Raw genomic sequence first — 19,502 nt, 5'->3', positions numbered from 1 at the left:
ACAATATGAACTAACCAGTACCCCCAGAGCTCATGTCTCTAGCTGCATATGTAGCAGAAGATGGTGTATTCAGCCATGATTGGGAAGAGAGGCCCCTTGGTCTTGCAAACTTTATATGCCCCATAGAGGGGAACGCCAGGGCCAAGAAGTGGGAGTGAGTGGGCAGGGGAGCAGGGCAGGGGTAGGGTATAGAAATGTAAATGAAGAAAATATCTAAAAAAAAAAAAAAAAAAAAAAAAGAAGAAGAAGTAAAGAAACAAAAGCGGTGCATTAGTGGTGGCTCTAGTCGTCAGTATTCCCACCTTTAAGTTGGGAATAACAGCACTGACTCCATATGGGCTCTTGTGACCTCGCACAATAGCCCCGGGTGCTGGTATGCAACTTAGTACATCTAACCAGGATTCCACTCACTTTGTGACCTCCAGCCTGCCTCCCCCTGAGCTCTGCAGAGGCTGAGCTCACTAGGGCTCTGACCAGTGGATTCAAGGTCAGACCTCCAGCATAGGAGGAAGATGCTTCACTGCCAGCAAGACAGATGGGGAGGAAGCCTCCTGCACAGGGGCAGCTCTCCAGGATCCTCAGCTACATTCTTTCTTTTAGTTCCCGAGACAAGGCCTTGTATGTGACCCAGGCTGGTCTTGAGCTTCAGGGCTCACGTGTGCCTCAGCCTCAGCTCCTGAACAGCAGGCCCACGTGCTTCACTGCCGGTATCCGTCACGTGTTCCATCTACCCTCTAGGAGATCAGAAGTCTGACCCCTGGGGTCCGTCCTGACCAAGAACCATGAAAAGCAAATCCAAACCAATGCAGCCAGATTCCTGTCTCCCTACGGTCTGGGATCTGAAGCAGAGATCTGGACCTGCTGAGGTTCCTTGTGCTTTGTATGCAGATCACCGTGTGGGTTATTCGAATGGACCGTTCTGACCTCTGGTTCCAGGTCAAAATTACAAGAACACTTTCTAGAGATGAGCTGTACCTAGGAACAGGATGATCCTGTTTCCCAGATCTTACCTAACTTGTTCGACTTCAGTTGCCCTAATAATTTTAAGCTGTGGGCCAGTCTCCTCTCTAAAAGTTCAATGACAGAATGATCTAGGGACTTCTTATTTATTTATTTGGTGTTTTTCGAGACAGGGTTTCTCTGTGTAGCCCTGGCTGTCCTGGAAGTCACTCTCTAGACCAGGCTGGCCTCAAACTCAGAAATTGGCCTGCCTCTGCCTCCCAAGTGCTGGGATTAAAGGCGTGCACCACAACTGCCCGGCATAACTCAGGGTCTTAATGACCTTGGTATCAACTTCCTAAGAATGACACCCCTCAGCAGTTAGTTGCCTGTGCATTATCTTTTACCTTTCTTGTGTTCTCAAAATGAATGTGCTGTAAAAAGAATGTTTTGCTGGGGATGGTGGCACATGCTTGTAATCTTTTTTTTTTTTTTTTTAAAGATTTNTTTATTTATTATATGTAAGTACACTGTAGCTGTCTTCAAACACTCCAGAAGTGGGCCTCAGATCTTGTTACGGATGGTTATGAGCCACCATGTGGTTGCTGGGTTTTGAACTCTTGAACTCCGGACCTTCGGAAGAGCAGTCGGGTGCTCTTACCCACTGAGCCATCTCACCAGCCCACATGCTTGTAATCTTAGCACTCTAGAGGCAGAGCAGGAGAGGCAAGCATTTAAGGCTAGCCTAGGCTACATAGCAAGTCTTGGGCTAGCCTCGACTACATGATAAGCAGGCATAGCAACCAAATGATCTTGTGGGTTCATTTCAGAAAGCACTGTATGTATGCTTCTGGAACAACAGCTTAGAGAAATTATATCCTCTTCCTGCTGCCTGGCTGATAGACTGTCCTTCACATGGAATTTCTCATCCAACCTGAAGAGCAGTGGGCATTCAGGCAGGAGTCAGGCTGAGTCCTTTTCTGTGGGTTCCTCAGCAGGACCTGCCCTCTTGGTGACCAGAGTGGTGAGCAGCAGCTCTGCACTTACCTTGCTCATATTCTCCATGCCTCCAGCAACCACAATGGTGGAGTCGCCCATGGCTATGGACTGGGCTGCAAGACACACGGCTTTTAGGCCTGAGCCACAGATCATCTGGCAGCTCCATGCTGGAACCGAGTAGGGGATCCCTGCACCCACACTGGCTTGTCGAGTGGGATTCTGCCCACAACCTGGAACAGGGAACACAGGAGCCTCGAAGTCTGTGGTTCTCAAGCTGTGGGTCGCGACCTCTATGGGGGCTGCATCTCAGATATTTACATTACAATTTGTAACGGTAGGGACATCCACGTATGAAGTAGCAATGCCATACTTTTATGGCTGTGGTGATCACCTCATGAGGAACTGTATGAAAGGGTTGCCGCCTTGGGAAGGTTGAGAACTATTGCCCGTGAAGGAGAAAGGTGTTTTGTTTTGTTTTTCAAGACAGGGTTTCTCTGTATAGCCCTGGCTGTTTTGGAACTCACTTTGTAGAACAGGCTGGCCTTGAACTCAGAAATCCGTCTGCCTCTGCCTCCCGAGTGCTGGGATTAAAGGCGTGTGCCACTATGCCTGGCAGAAGAAAGGTTTTTAAGACAGCAGGGTTCAAGTGTGGGCTCAGTGCCAGGAGACAGCGTGCCACTTTGGCATGCCTTCAGGCCAGCTAAGTTGCCACAGCAGCAGAGAACCCTGTCCTCCTCTCTGCCTGTCACTCTAGCCCTGGGACAGATGCCACCTTGTGCAATTGTTAGGTGTTTCAGAGAGAAGCCTCCTCCTCCACAGTGTTCCTGATATCCTAACACGGAACCGTAAGATCTTCATCTCTAGAGAGAACTTGACTTTTCTTCCGAGTAGGCGAGAAATTTAACTAAGACCAAAGGTAACAGCCAGCTAGTTACAGCCCTCTAACACAGGCAGGATTCAGGCGTGCAGTGCATTGTGCTCCGACGTTCAGGGTGGAAGACAACCAGGAAGGAAAGAGGGTTGCTTTAGGAGAAAATCTGTGTACAAAAGCTATGCACTATATGCTGATGCTCACACTTGTAATCCCAGCATTTTGTAAACTGAAGTAGAAGGATCTCAGTAAATTTGAGGTTAGTTTGGGCTACATATTAAGTTTGAGAAAAGCATGAGCCAAATGGCCAGTTCAAAGGCATTCTGAATTACATTATGACTAGCCAGCCTGCACTATATAGTAAAGCCTTTTCTCAGAAAGTAAAAAATGAAATTAAATATACTTAACAAAATTAGAACCAACAATTCACCTACGATTTCCTTCAGCTGCCAATACAAACAAACAAAAATTCCACTTCCTTAAAAGTAGCAGAAAAATAATTGAGTTAAAAATTCTGAAATGCGGGCTGGAGGGATGGCTCAGTGGTTAAGAGCACCGACTGCTCTTCTGAAGGCCCTGAGTTCAAGTCCCAGCAACCACATGGTGGCTCACAACCATCTGTAATGGGATCTGATGCCCTCTTCTGGGGTGTCTGAAGACAGCTACAGTTGTACTTACATCTAATAAATAAATAAATCTTTAAAAAACAAAACAAAACAAAATTCTGAAATGCTATCAATCACACTGTCTAACATAATGACAAAGTGGTTTTCTCCTTTGCAAGTTCCAGATACACATACATCTACATATCCTTTCCTTAGTGTGCTTGTTAGAAAAGTACTAATGGGACACTGTCAAAACTTAGCAACTATATTAATTAGTGTCATTAATCTGAAGTTTGTTTAGAAGTGAAAAGCACATAAAATTATTCATCTCCTTAATCCTTGCCCTAACGAGGAAGCAGTAGGTGGATCTGAGTTTAAGACAGGCCAGGGCATCAGACAATTTTCTGTCTGCGAGTAGTGGCTCCTGACTGTAATCCAGCGATTCAGGAGTTAAAGGTAACAGGTTTGCTTCAAGGACTGCACATGTTGAAAGGTAGCCTCTCAATGTCTCAGAAATTAAAAAGTAAAAAAATTCAAAACCTCAAAATTAAACTAATAAGATACTATTCATTAAAGATATTGCTATGCTGGGCAGTGGTGGCGCACACCTTTGATCCCAGTACTTGGGAGGCAGAGGCAGGAGGATTTCTGAGTTTGAGGCCATAACGGCCAAACTGTTTAGAAGTGCGAATCTCCAGCTGTCTATTTAAAGTTTAATCTCACTTCTGGAGCATGACCTGAGTGGGGGGGGGGGTGTCCCTGGATCTCCTCCCAATTTAACCAAATTAAATAAAGCTCCCTTTTCTACTGTCCATTTTGCTGTTCCACCTAGAATATGAAGGACAACTGTCGTTCTCTAACAATGGTACTTTATATATATATATACAGATGTTGCAAAATCTAGGAGGTGGGGGATCTGATGTCAAAACAATTCCAGCCCCAAATGTTTCAGAAACGAACATTCAACTGCCACACATACAGATGGTCTCAGAGTACGAGCAGAACTTGGTATTGAATATTAACGATTTTCTCTACAGTCGATTCAAATGTGTGCTGAGGGAGCACAGGGCAGGGCAGGGGGGTGAACTCATGACCACATGCATGCTAACCACACACTTCACCACTGAGCCTCAAATCATCAACACGAATGTCAGTAGTCACTGGTCTCCAAACCGAGCAGGAATCAGAGGTAAGATGAAGCATTCTTAGACTCTCCTGCCTTCCTCCGGACAGTCCCCAGGAGTGAGGAAGAGCTCATTCCTGACAGAGTGGACAGGGTAGAGCTGTTCTGCTGCAGCCCCACTCGCAGCTGTGGCACAGTACCAGGCCCACACACTTTTATTGACTCTGTGACATTTTAGGGGTATGTGGAGGACTGTGCATACTTTGCTGTGCTTCTAACAATGCAAAGGTGGTACAGACCCGTGGTCTAAGATCACTCAGGGAAAAGGCTTGTAAAGAAGCTGTGACTTCAGCCAGAGGAAGGAGAAGGGACAGAAAGAATTCTAGCAGAGAGAACTCCAAGCAAAGCAATGTATGGTGGTGGTGGTGGTGGGGTGTGTTTCTAATGAACCAGACCTGTCCTGGGCTACTGAGGAGTTACCTGCCGTCAAGACGTGTCCAAATATGACCTCGGACACCTCTTCTGGAGCCACCTTGGCCCTCTGCAGGACTTCTTTGATGACAGTTGTCCCCAGTTCGTGGACAGGCACGGTGGACAGGGCACCATTGAAGGAGCCTACGAGGGGATGGGGAAGAGGGAAGGAATCTGAACCAAGAGCACACTGAGGACCACCGAGGGGGAGATGGGATCACATGCATTCCAAATAAAAACGCCTGGAGCCGAGGCGGGCAAAGGCGATGGTGACTTCCAGAACAATGCCAACGCCAAGGCCTGCCTGGAGGACCAGCTCAGACCACCAGCTCTCGGCCCCCCGCCACCACAGCGTGATCAATGGTGCACCGCCGAACAGACCAATCAGCGATCGGGAGGGAGAGCGCGTCCCAACGTTAGCCAATAGGTGAGCCTGACAGAGCGGTGGCTCTACTGCGAGGAGCCAATCGCAGCACGAGGGGCGGGGCCGCGGGCGAGGCGCGGGGCACCGGGAGCTGTGGAGTCCGTGGCCGGCCGCCCCCTCCCCGTCACGAGAGCCCGTGTCTCCGCGATCATGTCGGGAAGGAGGGTCACAAGCCGAAGTGACCCCGCGGGACTCTTACCTATAGCGGTGCGCGCCGCCGAGACGATGACCACGGGGTCTGAGCCGGCATTCATCTCGTCGCTCCGCTCCCTGCTAGCTCTCAGCCCTTGTCCGGTCTGCGACTGAGGTAAAACTTCCTCCAGCCTGACAGGCCGTGCTGGGGGGGCGGAGCTATGGGCTCCACGCCACGCCTCCTCACGCCTGCGCAGGACGCTGATAGGGCTAAGTCACGGAATTGAGTAAGATGGAGACTCTGGTTTGGTATGGGGTGGGTGGTGTCTACCCAACCTAGGTGTGTCGGGTTAGGGTGGGTGTGGAGGATCCAGAGATGTTGGGTTGGAGGTAGACAGCCTAGGGGTGTCGTAGAACGATGCGGTGTGCAGACGGCTTGGGGGTCTTAGGTGGAGTCGGATATAAACGGTCCAAGGGTACGGCTTTTCTCCGGGTGACACTCCGGGACCTAGCCTAACCTTTTCTAGATATGCATCTCCCGCCTCTTCTGAAGGTCCTTCTCAGCGCTGACAGCTTCTGAGTGAGTAGCCTCCTTAGTAACAGGTCCTTAGGGCAGTGGGTCTCTGCTGTCCAATCCTTTCGGACTTACTATTCAGCCTAAGTCAGAATCTGCCAGACTCTTCTTACCTCTCTGCCTTGTGTCATTGATGCCTTTTGCAGGCTCCCTCCGGCCACCTCCCAGTCCCAGCCCCAGCCCCATCACAGGTCACCTGCAGTGTCCCCAGTGTTTTGAAAAGAGAGTCATCCTGGTTTGCTTCTGCAGCTGGCTGGCCCACAGAGAATGCCACTTGTTTAGGAAAGCAGAATCCTGTGGTGGGAGGAAAGGCTTTCTAGGCAAGTCAGTGGGGACAGTGAAGTAAGAGAACTGTGCCACAGGTTGTGAGAAAGGAAAACAAACCTAACAACGACAACCTGTCAAGTTGGGAGAGCCTCCTGAAATGTAAAGCAACTTGAAAAAAATTAATATTTTGAGAGAGGTGGATGGATCAAAGTAGGTTTTAGAGATGAGGCTAAATTCTAGATTATGTTCCCTGTTTCCTCAAGGGTCCAAGAAATGCAAGGGACTTCCCATGGTTTCATGTTTCTTACATTTTAAAAAGATGTATTAGTCAATGCATATGGATGTTTTTGTCTGCACGTATGTCTGTGTACTGTGTGACTGTGCAGTGCCAGAGTAGGCTGGAAGAGGTCATTGGATCTTCTGGGACTGGAGTTAGAACAGGTTGTCAGCTGCCCTGTAAGTGCTAGGAACTGAACTCTGGTTCTCTGGAAGAACAGTAAGTGCTTTTATCCCCCGTGCCACCTCTCCAGACCTCTTGTTTATTATATTGCTTCCTTCTTTAATAATTTATTTTGATGTGCCTTTGCTTGCATGCATGTATGTGCACTTGCATGTGAGCCTAGTGTCTGCAGAGGCAAGAAGAGGATGCTGGATCCCCTGGAACTGGAATTGCAGACAGTTGTGAGCTATCGTGTGGGTGCTAGGTACCAACCCCAGTTCTCTGTAGGAGCAGTAGTGCTCCTCACCACTGTGTCACCTCCCTAGCCCTCTGTTTTCCCACGACTCTGGCCACTCTTCAGTCCCCTTTGTGGCCTGACTCTGACTGCCCCTCACCCAACATGTCACAACATGTCCACCCCATCATTTCAGTTACCCCCCCCCCCCATTATGCTGACAACTCTGGAATCCTTATAATTTTGTTGCCTGTGAGCAGACTGGCCCTCTCAATGTAAACTTTCTATAAAAAAACAACTTATGACATCTAACCCAAACTCGTGTTTACCTCTTCAGCTTATTTCTTCTGACTGAAGAAAGACTCAGTGAGTGGTGTGAGGCTCTGGAATTCTGCCTAGGCTTCACTTCCTCCAGGACACCTTCTTAGATCCTGCCCTTGGCTCTTATTCCTAATCTTATCTTTGTTAACCATATAATTCTTTTTTTTTTTTTTTCTTTTTTGGTTTTTTGAGACAGGGTTTCTCTGTGTAGCCCTGGCTGTCCTGGAACTCACTCTGTAGACCAGGCTGGCCTCAAACTCAGAAATCTGCCTGCCTCTGCCTCCCAAGTGCTGGGATTAAAGGCATGCACTACCACTGCCCAACTCCAGTTTTCTTTATTATGCTGTACAAAGTACTCTTGGTCCCTTCTCATACTGTTTTATTATATATGCCTAGTACATTTCAGGTAGCAAAGCTGATGAACAATAATATATTCCAGATGTTCTGTGCATACGGATAAATGGATATGAGCCAGGGGTGGTGACACAGGCCTAGAAGCTGAGCATTTCAAAAACTGACAAAGGAGGATGAGGAGCTCAAGGGTGGATGGGCTGCATGAGCCTTGGTTTTGTTTTTAAAAAACAAGCAAACATGGGTCTGTGGAGTCGGCTCACAGCCTGAAGCATTTGTTCTGACAAGAGGACCAGAGTTTGGATTCTGAGAGAGACTGCATGTAAATGTTGAGCAGATGTGTAAATCCATTTATAATCCTAATCTCAAGGCAGAGACAGGGCATCTGTGGATCGGAACAAGTGGCTAGTTAGATCAGCTGTATTAATTAGCTGTTGGTTTAGTGATCAACCATGCCTCAAAAGAAAATAGACCAGTGCCCGAGTAGGCTAAAAGAGGTCGTTGCATCTTCGGGGACTGGAATTAGAATAGGTTGTCAGCTGCCCTGTAAGTGCTAGGAACTGAACTCTGGTTCTCTGGAAGAACAGTAAGTGCTCTTGAAGATCTCTTTTTTTTGGTTTTTCGAGACAGGGTTTTTCTGTATAGCCCTGACTGTCCTGGAACTCACTTGGTAGACCTGGCTGGCCTTGGACTCAGAAATTCGCCTGCCTCTGCCTCCCGAGTGCTGGGATTAAAGGTGTGCGCCACCACGCCCGGCCTGAAGATCTCTTGACACTGGTCTCAGGCCTCCACACGTAAACACTCATGAAAAAAAAATGAGCAGGAATACTTTCTTCTAGGGACAAGGTGTTCACTTGTCTCCTTCCTGGAGGCTCTACACAGAGTAAGCAGTGCCAACTCCTTTTGTTGAATAACCGACAGCAGCACCTAGAAGTCTTCATTTTAGCTCCTTGTAATGGTCTACTGAGAGACATACGTGCCAGATGCAAGCCAAAGATAAGGAATGGGGAAAAGGGTAAGAGAATAGTTTCTACTTTTTTCTTTTTCATTTATTAGTTTGGTTTACAGTTCCAAAAGGATAGAGTTCATTAAGGCAGAAAAACATGGCAACAGGGAGAGGAAACAGGGAGAGGAAACAGGGCAGAAGGAAGCTGCTATTGGTCGTATTCTAATCTATACAGGAACCAGAGAGCTAGAATATGTTTGTTAACTTGTTTGTTGTTGTTTTGCTTTTCTAGATAGTTTCTTTGTGTAGCCTTGGCTGTCCTAGAACTTGCTCTGTAGACCAGGCTGGCCTTAAACTCAGAAATCCACTGGTCTCAGCCTTCCAAGCGCTGGGATTAAAGGTGTGTGCCACCACTGCCTGGCTGCTTGGTTTCTGAGACAGGAACTATGTAGTTCTGGCTGGTCTGGAACTATGTAGACCAAACTGACTTTCAAATTATAGATTCCCTGCCTCTGCTTCCTGAGTGTTGAGATTAAAAGTGTGTCTCACTATGCCCAGTTTTTTCTTATTTGTGTATGTGTGCACCAAATATGTGCAGGGGCCTGTGGAGGCCAGAGAGGGCTTTGGGTCTCCTAAAATTCAAAGTTATAGATTATTGGATGCCAAGAATGGAACTAGAGTTCTCTGCAAGAGCAGTAAGTGCTTCCTGACTGCTCAACCATCTGTCCAGCCCCTAGAATAGTTTCTTAAATAATACCTAGATCTAGATTCACATGCTATTAGACTGGGGGGGGGGGAAGGAAAAAAAAAAATCAGTGACTATTTGTCTTAAGGGGTCTTGCAATCACTCTGGGGTTGTTTCATGACTAGTTTCAGGAGTCCAACTGTCAGAAAAATCCTGTTTGTTTCATGAATAGTATTTTTACAAAAGGCCATATTAAACACAGTTGAAAGGACAAGCTCATCTGTTGAAGTGTATTTTTTGTTTTGTTTTGTTTTTTTGTTTTTTTTTTTTTTTGAGACAGGGTATAGCCCTGGCTGTCCTGGAACTCACTCTGTAGACCAGGCTGGCCTCGAACTCAGAAATCCGCCTGCCAATGCCACCCAAGTGCTGGGATTAAAGGTGTGCACCACTATGCCTAGCTGATAATTTGCATTTTATTTCTATTTATTTGAATACATTCTGTCTTCAGACACACTGGAAGAGTGCATCAGATCCCATTCCAGATGGTTGTGAGCTACCATGTGGTTGCTGGGAGTTGAACTCAGGACCTCTGGAAGAGCAGTCAGTGCTCTTAACTGCTGAGCCATCTCTCCAGCCCTTAATTTGCATTCTTACTGCACAGACATCACATTCATTTCTGGCTCCAATCTCCAAATATTTGGCACAGCAACCTCAAACCCTGCTCAGGTTTGTTTTTTTCTTCCTCTTATTCAGAAGCATGAAGGGAGGCAGGAAAACATTAAGGGCTAAGCTCAGAATCAGGGTTGGGTGACCTGCTAATGTAAGAGTGGATGTTGTCAAGGGAGCTTAAATGATAGTCCTCTAAGCGTTACAAAAGTATTGGAGCATCCTAGGTATCATTGCCACATTTTATGAAAAAAACAATGGCAAACTAAGGATGATATAAATCTGGCAGATGCATGGGTGAAGAGGAAGAGAGAAGGTGGACAAAAAGGGAATGTGGTGACCGAAGAGATGCCACAGCTATTAAGGGTACTTGTTTCACATGTCCACACCCATAGAACTACTTACAATAAAAACATGCAAGGATGCTGTTCTGGAAAAAGCATTATTTGGCCAATGCTTTAAAGCAAACATCTCTGTACCTATTCCCTGAAATCAGATCTGTAGAATAAACTGCTCTTCAACAACCTAAAATTTGGTTAGTTTTTAAAAATGAGATCTTTATGTCAAGGGAAAAAAAAAACCAAAACCAAACTCCTTGAACTGTAGTCAAACTCCCACTTCATTCTGCAAGGGAAAGAACAAATTAAAATTAGGTGCAGTCAGACTTAATGCATAGATTATTTTAATGTAACATTTGTATATGCTACAGGGTAAGTAGCAATTTAGCCATTTAGTGAAAATAAAGGACAATTGCTAAACACAACCAAGACAAAAGAAAAAAACAGACAAGAGTCGTAATAAAAATTTTTATTTAGGTTTGGTCAGTACAGGTGAGATATACTGGAGTCACAGGGCAATATGCATTAACAGGACACAACAGTTTATAAAAACTTATTAACTATGCACACAGATTCCTTAACATTCAGTCACCTAAAGATGAATGCACAGATGTATGGTGGAAAAACTTTTATCTAACGCTGAAACTACTATAGGACTCCAAGTCCAACTTTTTAGTGATAAAAACTACTATACTGGGCAAACTGGGCAGTCCTAAACCCACATCTACTCTAACAAGTCTGAATGGTGCATGAGTAACAACAGCGTGAGGAAGAGTGCCCTGACAGCACAAGTTCTAGATAGACACAGATTTATACAGACGTCATTGCTATAGATTCCCATTTACAACTTCACATTAACTCATATAAAAATAACTTGACCCCACACAAAATGCAAAATGTCCTTTTAGCAACGTTCAAAGTAATTAACTGTTACAATTTTCAAAGTGGCAGAGGTATTGAAGCAATTAAAAAAAAAAAAAAAAAAAAAAGGGAAAAAAAAAAAAAAAAAAAAAAGGGAACCAAACAAAACAAAAACACACCCACAAAAAGGTAAATTGTGACAAAAGTATGCATTAATTGTTTGACAGTATCCTTTCCCCAATTAAATGACACTGTATAAAAATTTACTGGAAAAATATTACAAAACTGCACCCTGTACATTTACACTTGAGTCCAAGCCATTCTGAACATGGCGGGAACCCACAGTTCGATTACCTTTCCCACTCACTGCTTTCTCCTCTTGAGGGTCATGACTGGAGTCTGTGTCATTTGAGTGATGTGTGAGAGAGTTTTCACTGCCCGTGGGAGAGTCTACACTTTCATACCCCGCACTGAGTGGGTTTATGTAACTACTACCTCCTCTGCCAGTTCTCTCCTCTGAGCTGTTGGAGGCCTTATTACCATTCCCTGAAGAAGAAGGAAAGTCATCCTCAGGTGTGCTCCCCTCCCTGTGAAATCCAGACCCAGACGTCCTCTGGCGGGAGGAGCTGCCATTACTTGGTCCATTTGCCAGACGACTGCAGTCTTTGCTTGTGGCCTCTGCCTGATCTACAGGTTCAGAAGATGTAGTCCTGCTGGTACTTGGAGCTGAAGCTTGAGACTGCTGCTGCTGGTACTGGGCCAACTGCTGTCGTGTCTCCTTCAATTGTTGCTGAAGAACTAGAATGGTGCTCTGCATACCCTCTACTTCTTCGTCAAGTTGAATGATGAAGTCGTTCAATTCTGTGCAAAGGAGAGCCAAACTTACTTTAATATATTAATATTTTAAAACATTTCTGTGTTGTATGTACATACCCACTCACCTGTGTATGTGTGTGCATTGAGAGGTTTAATCACCAAGAACGAAACATTTGGAGAGTGGCTGGATGTTTTGAATATTACATTAAGGAAATCAAGCTAAAATTTGATTGCAACCATTCTGCCTCACACAATTGATGATAACTTGTAAAATCTTATCTGTCCCCTTTCTTCACCCTTAGCCAGGGCCTTAAATTAAATCTACAGCATTTCTAGCCCTCAAGACAGTGTTAGTTTTTTACCCTAACTCCCAAAAGAGGTATGTGTACGAACCAAAGTCTACTCTACATACAAGAACACGATCACATAAAAAAATACCTGGGGCTTGCTAAAGTATACAAGTCGATTTTAAGATTTTTTATTTTTAAGGCTTTAAAAGAACACAAACTCTTAGCTGCTATATAACATCTCCCCACTTCCATGTTTACTCAGTAAAAACTAATAATGACAACATCATTGTCTATTGGCTTTCTTTGCAACCAACAACCAACTATACTGGTTCTCAGTTTACAGTGTGGATCCATTTCTTACTCTTAATCCACTTCACAAAACAAAGAAAAAATGCAGCTACACTTAGACAAGAAAGGACTATGGTAACAAACACATTTAGTTTGTCTCAGCAAATTTAAATACTAAATCCCCCTTTAAACGAAGAGTACCTTAAGGAAGTATAATTATGTTACCTTTCTTTTTTTTTTTTAAATTCTTGCTCATTTTTATTTATTTATTTATTATAAGTAAGTACACTGTAGCTGTCTTCAGACACTCCAGAAGAGGGCGTCAGATCTTGTTACGGATGGTTATGAGCCACCATGTGGTTGCTGGGATTTGAACTCCGGACCTTTGGAAGAGCAGTCGGGTGCTCTTACCTACTGAGCCATCTCACCAGCCCCTTATGTTACCTTTTAACCACAGAAATTACCAAGTTTCCAAGATTTATACTTAAGAGACACTGTTAATGATGCTCATGTACTGAATTATCAATTTTTACACCTTAAACAAAACATCTTACAAACACAAACTTAGAAAAGTTTCCCAGCATGCTATTAGTACCTTGGGGAACACTCTTTAACATTCAATGGTTTTGTTTCACAAGTCAATGGTAGGTGTTGCATGCACAATTTTAGGTAGCCATCATCTAAGAACATGCACAGAATCTCATCTACCACAAGGCTGGTAGCTCTGAAGCCAGTGCAAAGTTAAACAAAATTTAAACAACAAACCTCCTTACCATCCTGACTGCTTTTAAGCTCCTCACTATATTTCTTCTGTAAAGCCAATTCTGCTTCAAGCTGTGCAATACGGCCCTGGGACAGCTGCCTTCCAAGCTCTTGGTTCTCCTGGATAAGCATTCGACACTTCGCCATTAACTTTTTGCCTGTTTGGCTGCAAAGGAAAGAGCCCATCATCACAAAATGAAGACAAAGCTCTTTTTAGCCTTTGCTCACAATTTAATAACTGGAGCATTAACACGTACAGAACATAACTATGCTGTAGCAGATGCCACCCTGTAATTACCATCTTCTTTTCTGGAACATGTCCATCTTCTGCACTTCAGTATTTTACCAATAGAGCAGCAAAAATAAACCTTAAACAAAAAGTACCAAATAGCCACTTTTTGTTCCTACTGTACCAAGGTTCTCATCCTAAATTATCATTTTAAGAAGAAGCAGGCCATTTAACATGTATCTTGGATTTAACTGTTAATGTAACACCAAGGTACTAATTCATCAAACAGAAAGGTTCTTTAAAAATTACGTGTAGTATCAATTACAAACGCATGCCCCTTCATTATCTATAAAATACCTATAAAAGAATGAAACTATATTCTTACTAGGAAACACACATAATGGATTCCTTTAACTAGGTGGTTCTCTGGCACATATAACTTCTATAAAAGAACCCATATCTTTCTTTAAAAGACTTCCCAAATAGAAATCCATTAATTCCTTATTTAACTTAACTGAGACATAATTTTCTTTCTTTTTGCTGTGTAGTGGAGGATGATGTTAAAATCACAATCTTCCTACTTCTTTTTTTTTTTTGAGACAGGGTTTCTCTGTGTAGCCCTGGCTGTCTTGCAACTCACTTTGTAGACCAGACTGGCCTTGAACTCAGAAATCCGCCTGCCTCTGCCTCCCGAGTGCTGGAATTAAAGGCGTGCACCACCACGCCCGGCAATCTTCCTACTTCTTAAATACCAGGAATGGTGGGTGAGCCACTATCCCTGATGAGCATATAATACTGGCATGTGATTAAGACTGTATAATACAAGTCACAAAAGGTTTGGGTTATTTCCCAAAACTTGAATTATCTACCAGATTGGAATGCCACAGAACAGTTTAATTTTCAATAATAGTGTCCTAACTATTCAACTCCTATAACTGAAAGGGTAATCAAAACTACAAGTAACAAACCAATAAAATCTCACTGCTTTCAGCCTTAGCAATAACAGCAGAAATAACTTTAAAGGTATTTGACTTAAATATGTAATTGTGATACTAACTTTGAGACTTGCATAGGAACAGTTTAACATTCTTCAAATTGTGTTAAGAATACTTTGGTACTGTAGTGTTTTTCCCATATATAGCGGGACTTGCACTTGCCAGATACACAGATTTTCATCTGATCCTAGAAAGACCTAAAAATACTAGTACTTTGTAGACAACTCTTTTACAGGTAATGTTGTAGGATTCCTTAACTTACAGCTTATGTTGTATAATACAGTCCAATAACAACAAAAAAATGCAATTAAAATTTCCTTACAGATGTTTTTGCAACATTAAAAACCAGGTTACTAATGTTCAAAGGAGTCACGGTAGAAGCCCCGAGTCCATGTATTAAGTTTTATTTGTTTAACCATTCCCTTCAGTTATTGTAGCTCTACATCCCTACCCCCATTTCCTATTAACCTCCTCAGAATTCAGCTTCCACTAAACAAGCTCTTAGAATTTAACAAGGAAACAAGATGTGGACACCACTGTCAAAGACACCACAGCTCTTTCTTCTTCTAGTTATCTGTCCATATTCCAATAACTTCATTTCTTTTTTTTTTTTTTTTTGAGTCAGGGTCTGGCCCAATATGGTGTTTGCCTTTAATCCCAGCAGACACAAGATTTCTGAGTTTGAGGCCAACCTGATCTACAGAGTGAGTTCTAGGACAGCCAGGACTACACAGAGAAACCCTGTCTCAAAAAAAATCAAAACGAAACAAAACAAAAAAGGGGGTGGGGGAAAGAGAAAGATTCTTACTATGAACTCCTGGCTGACCTGGAACTGACTGTTCTTACACTTTGTATTACTTTGCAAGTATTGGATTAAAGTTATGGTCACCTGTTTCTCGGAATCATATGCAACAGATTTTCCAGCCAGAAAAATTCTACCTTTCTGTGAATTAATAGACTTTTTTAAAAAAGAAAAAGTGTAAAATACATTAATGGGTCACTTGCCTTGGCCCCATAGAAAAATATCAAAAATGTTAAAGTATTTTATTTAAAAATGTGTAACATAGCTTAACGCTTAGCAGGCTGATGTAGTCCTAGCATAAACTGAAGCTAGTTCTAGGACAGCACTGGACACAGAGACCCTGTCTCAAGAATCACCTCTAAAATACCTCAAAACTGCTTTAATTTTTATGTTAGCATCTATGTTGTATAAAATCTGTAGTTGTGGTTATAACAGCACACATAAACACGCTCCATACATAAAACAATGAGTGAGGGAGCTGGGAGTGTACTCTGAGTTTATTTAGCAAGTGAGGTCATGGGTTCAATCCTTAGTACTCTTCACCAAAGAAAAGGCTAAGGATATAGCTCTATTGTAAAGTGCTCATCTAGCACAGTCAAAGCCCTAGGTCCAATCCTCGGTACCACAAAGTAAGTAAGTAGAAAGAGAGAGAACTTAACTACAAGTAACTATTTTTAAATGGATAGTAGAGGTTACTCCTTTCATTTAAAAAAAAAAAAAATTTTTTTTTTAAATAGGTGCTGGAAAGTTAGGTCAATAGTTAAGAACACTGGCTACTTTTAAAGAGGACCCAGGTTTGATCCCCATTCACACACATGGTGGCTCCCAACCTTCTATAACTCCAATTCCAAAGGATCTGACATTCTCTTCTGGCCTCCATATGCACATGGTGGAGAGAAAGACATGTAGATAAATCACTCATATATACAAACAAGTCTTTAAAAATAAAATGTCTTTGTATTTTAAAAATATTTCTGTTCTCTTTTCACGGGTGTGGGTATTTTGTTTGCGTGTGTCTGTGCAACACACGCACGCCTGGTTCTGGAGGGAAGAGTGTTAGCTCTCCTGGACTGGAGCTTTAGATGGCTCTAAGTTGCCATGTAGTTGCTGTAAATTGAATCTGGGTCCTCTGGAAGAGCATCCAGTTCTTAACCACTGGGCCAAATTCTCTAGTTCCTTTTGTTTATTTTTTTAAGAGTCTCAATGTGAAGTCCTGGCTACACTGAACACCCAGAGATCTGCCAAGATGACTCCTAAAACCAAATAATCCCAAAGTAACAGGAAATTCTTAAGGACTTCAAAAAACAAGGGATATCAGTATATTACCTTAATTATCAAGGGAAGGAAGCCAGGTTACTTTGTAGAGTTGTACATACAACTGTCTAAATGACAAAGTTGAAAATGACAGTATATTCCTAGACACTCTTACAATGATTGTGTGGCCAAATGAAATAGTGTAGAGCAGACAATATTATGGAGGGAATCACAATCCATTTCTTAGTAGTTCTTTTGTTTACTTTTTGAGATACAAATCTATGAACGTACTCCTAAATTCCCTATCTTACTGCATCAGCCTCACCACTGCTGGGATTAAAGGCATAAGCCACCACATCCAGCTAAAAAGATCTTTATCTCTCAAAATTAGAACTGCAGCAAAGGGAGGGAATACCATACACATGTAAGAAACCTTGCAACCCAATCATTGGAATCATTCCACAATACTAATTTAAGAACTACTTTCTTTCTTTCTTTTTTTTAAAGATTTATTTATTTATTATATGTAAATACACTGTAGCCGCCTTCAGACACCCCAGAAGAGGGCACCAGATCTTGTTATGGATGGTTGTGAGCCACCATGTGGTTGACTGGGATTTGAACTCCAGACCTTTGGAAGAGCAGTCCGGTGCTCTTACCCAATGAGCCATCTCACCAGCCCCACTACTTACTTTCAAATTGATAATGTAGTTTAAGTACTTGACTCATTATATCATATGGTTTAGTTTTATATAATGAAACCTCATTGATGGGTTGTTAAAATAAGATTAATAAAAAAAATACTAAGAAACCATTAAAAAGGTAGTAATCTAGATATGCTAAAAAATACCTAAAAGATAAAAATGAAGGAAAATAATAAAACTTTGAAGCATGTGTATGTACCATATGATTACATTTCATTAAAGCCAATATACATGAAATCATTGTGTATCCACAAATTATCTCAATGACTCCCAAGATATTTAACAGTGGTACTGGTCTGTAGAGCAGAATGGGGCAGTTTGACATCAGGTCCATGAATGACACTTTCCATCTCCCATCTTTCTCTAGTATTTCATTTGTATACATGAACATGTATTGTCTTGTTAAGAGAGAAGATTAACAATAACAAGAATGCAGGCCCACAGGCCTCAAAGTCACTGTATTCAAGCATCAGAGAAAGACTGGCTAAATCTGAGTACATATTAGCAATACATTTTACCAATTACTATTCAACCCACTAAAACTATATTCAGAGTCATTTCAACCATGAATCTGAAAATGCATAAAATAAATACAAAAGATCCAATTTTGTCACAATAAACTACTTAAACAGATTGGTTTACTTACCCTCCAAACCCCCAGACAATTTTAGAAGCAGACTTGTTCCTGAAAAGTTATACAAATCACTCCTCCAACCCACCCCTGCCCACAATCAGTTCACTAAAGCACAAACATAAGAATACTTACAATTGATTGGAACGATTAAGAGAGAACTTAAGTCACCCTTGTTAAAACTGCACTTAAACGTTGGGGCATGCTGGAACATTTATCTTCTACTCATCTCAGACTCCATTATCACCAAGGGAAAATTCAAACTGGTGACTTATAGACGAAAAAAATTCACCTCCAGGATTGGATGGAAGCATGAAGAATATAATGCCTCATTTATCTAAATGAGCAAATGAGTTTGCTAGAAATGATCACTATACCTTTTTCAATTCACAGACCATCTCACTTGGGCCAGCCCAGAGTTCCAACACATTATTTCCCCAATCTTCTGGCAGGCACCTTGTGAGACTGTCCCACAATATGTTCTACTGCAATATCCTGGGGCCAAATGCCAAGTCTCCTTGTCTTTTATACCATCTGGAATAAAAGTCTTTTAAGCGAGACAGCCTTTTCCTTCACTTTGAAGAGCACAGAATAATTTTTCCAAAGTGTTGATCTGCTCTCCATAGCCCCCCAAAGTAAAATATTGAGTACAACAAAATTATGAGAGTATTCCTTGAATTAAAAAAAAAAAAAAACCCAACTATTTCAAGGCACATTTAATTTAATATCAGGAATTCGATACAAAAGGCCCAATACAATGAAGGAACACATTCCCCCATTTCACACCAACAACAATGCTGTTTAACATGTGCCTGCTGAATGAGATGAGGGTTTACTGAATAATGGGAGTCTCATCACAGCCAAATACCATATACAATCTAGTTGTGAAATGAATGCTTATAATGCTTCAAACAGTTTAAACCTGAAGTGTGAGACCACACCTTCACGTTTGTACAGTCCTTGGTTAAGGTTATCTACAGTTTCCACAACCATTCAAAAAACAAATCATTGATAAAAACCACATAGATTTAAGGCTCCATTATAGAATATAGAGCTCAGAGCTAAATGGATAAATATATTCTCTACTTGTACTGGTAGCTATGACGTGATTGTCTCACAGCTATTAGTTGGTTCTTAGCAAGTAAATCCTTTAAAGGCAAATTCACCTCATTTGAGTTTTGACCCAGTAGTTCAACAATCATGAAGTCCACAGTCTTATTGGCATAACTGACGTACAGTGTCTCTAAGTCACTATGCTCATGNTTAAGAGCGATGCATATTCCATTTTTACATTTTACTGGAATTTTACATGTTCAATTCATGATTTAAAACCTCTAGGATTTCAATCCTCCAAACTGTCTGAAGACACAGTGTGCCACAGACTTAAGACTTCTGTTTTTCCCTCTATTTTCTTCAAACAGAAACACTTCTCAAAGTGTCTACATGTCCTAGAAGGGGAATTTTTCGGAGTTGGCCTCTTCTTC

The 19,502-nt window shown here is 42.4% G+C and overlaps 2 protein-coding genes across 2 annotated transcripts in view; both read right to left on the bottom strand.

The window, feature by feature from the left end:
• Positions 1 to 5,767, bottom strand: part of LOC110338406 (acetyl-CoA acetyltransferase, cytosolic) — a 16,574-nt gene extending 10,807 nt beyond the window's left edge. The window contains exons 1-3 of the mRNA XM_021221764.2: positions 5,632 to 5,767; positions 5,018 to 5,152; positions 1,987 to 2,168 (exon numbers count right to left, since the gene is read on the bottom strand). Of these exons, the coding sequence (XP_021077423.1) occupies positions 1,987 to 2,168; positions 5,018 to 5,152; positions 5,632 to 5,686 (372 nt within the window). The 5' untranslated portion in view covers positions 5,687 to 5,767. The remainder of the gene's footprint in view (positions 1 to 1,986; positions 2,169 to 5,017; positions 5,153 to 5,631) is intronic.
• Positions 5,768 to 10,840: 5,073 nt separating this feature from the next.
• Wtap (WT1 associated protein) overlaps positions 10,841 to 19,502 on the bottom strand; it is a 26,127-nt gene continuing 17,465 nt past the window's right edge. Inside the window, exons 7-8 of the mRNA XM_029533183.1 lie at positions 13,415 to 13,616; positions 10,841 to 12,108 (exon numbers count right to left, since the gene is read on the bottom strand). Of these exons, the coding sequence (XP_029389043.1) occupies positions 11,525 to 12,108; positions 13,415 to 13,616 (786 nt within the window). The 3' untranslated portion in view covers positions 10,841 to 11,524. The remainder of the gene's footprint in view (positions 12,109 to 13,414; positions 13,617 to 19,502) is intronic.

Source organism: Mus pahari, chromosome 21, assembly GCF_900095145.1.
Source record: "Mus pahari chromosome 21, PAHARI_EIJ_v1.1, whole genome shotgun sequence".
Classification (NCBI taxonomy): Eukaryota; Metazoa; Chordata; class Mammalia; order Rodentia; family Muridae; genus Mus; species Mus pahari.
The sequence above is the reverse complement of the archived record's forward strand: the minus strand, read 5'-3'. Positions and strand labels throughout refer to the sequence as shown.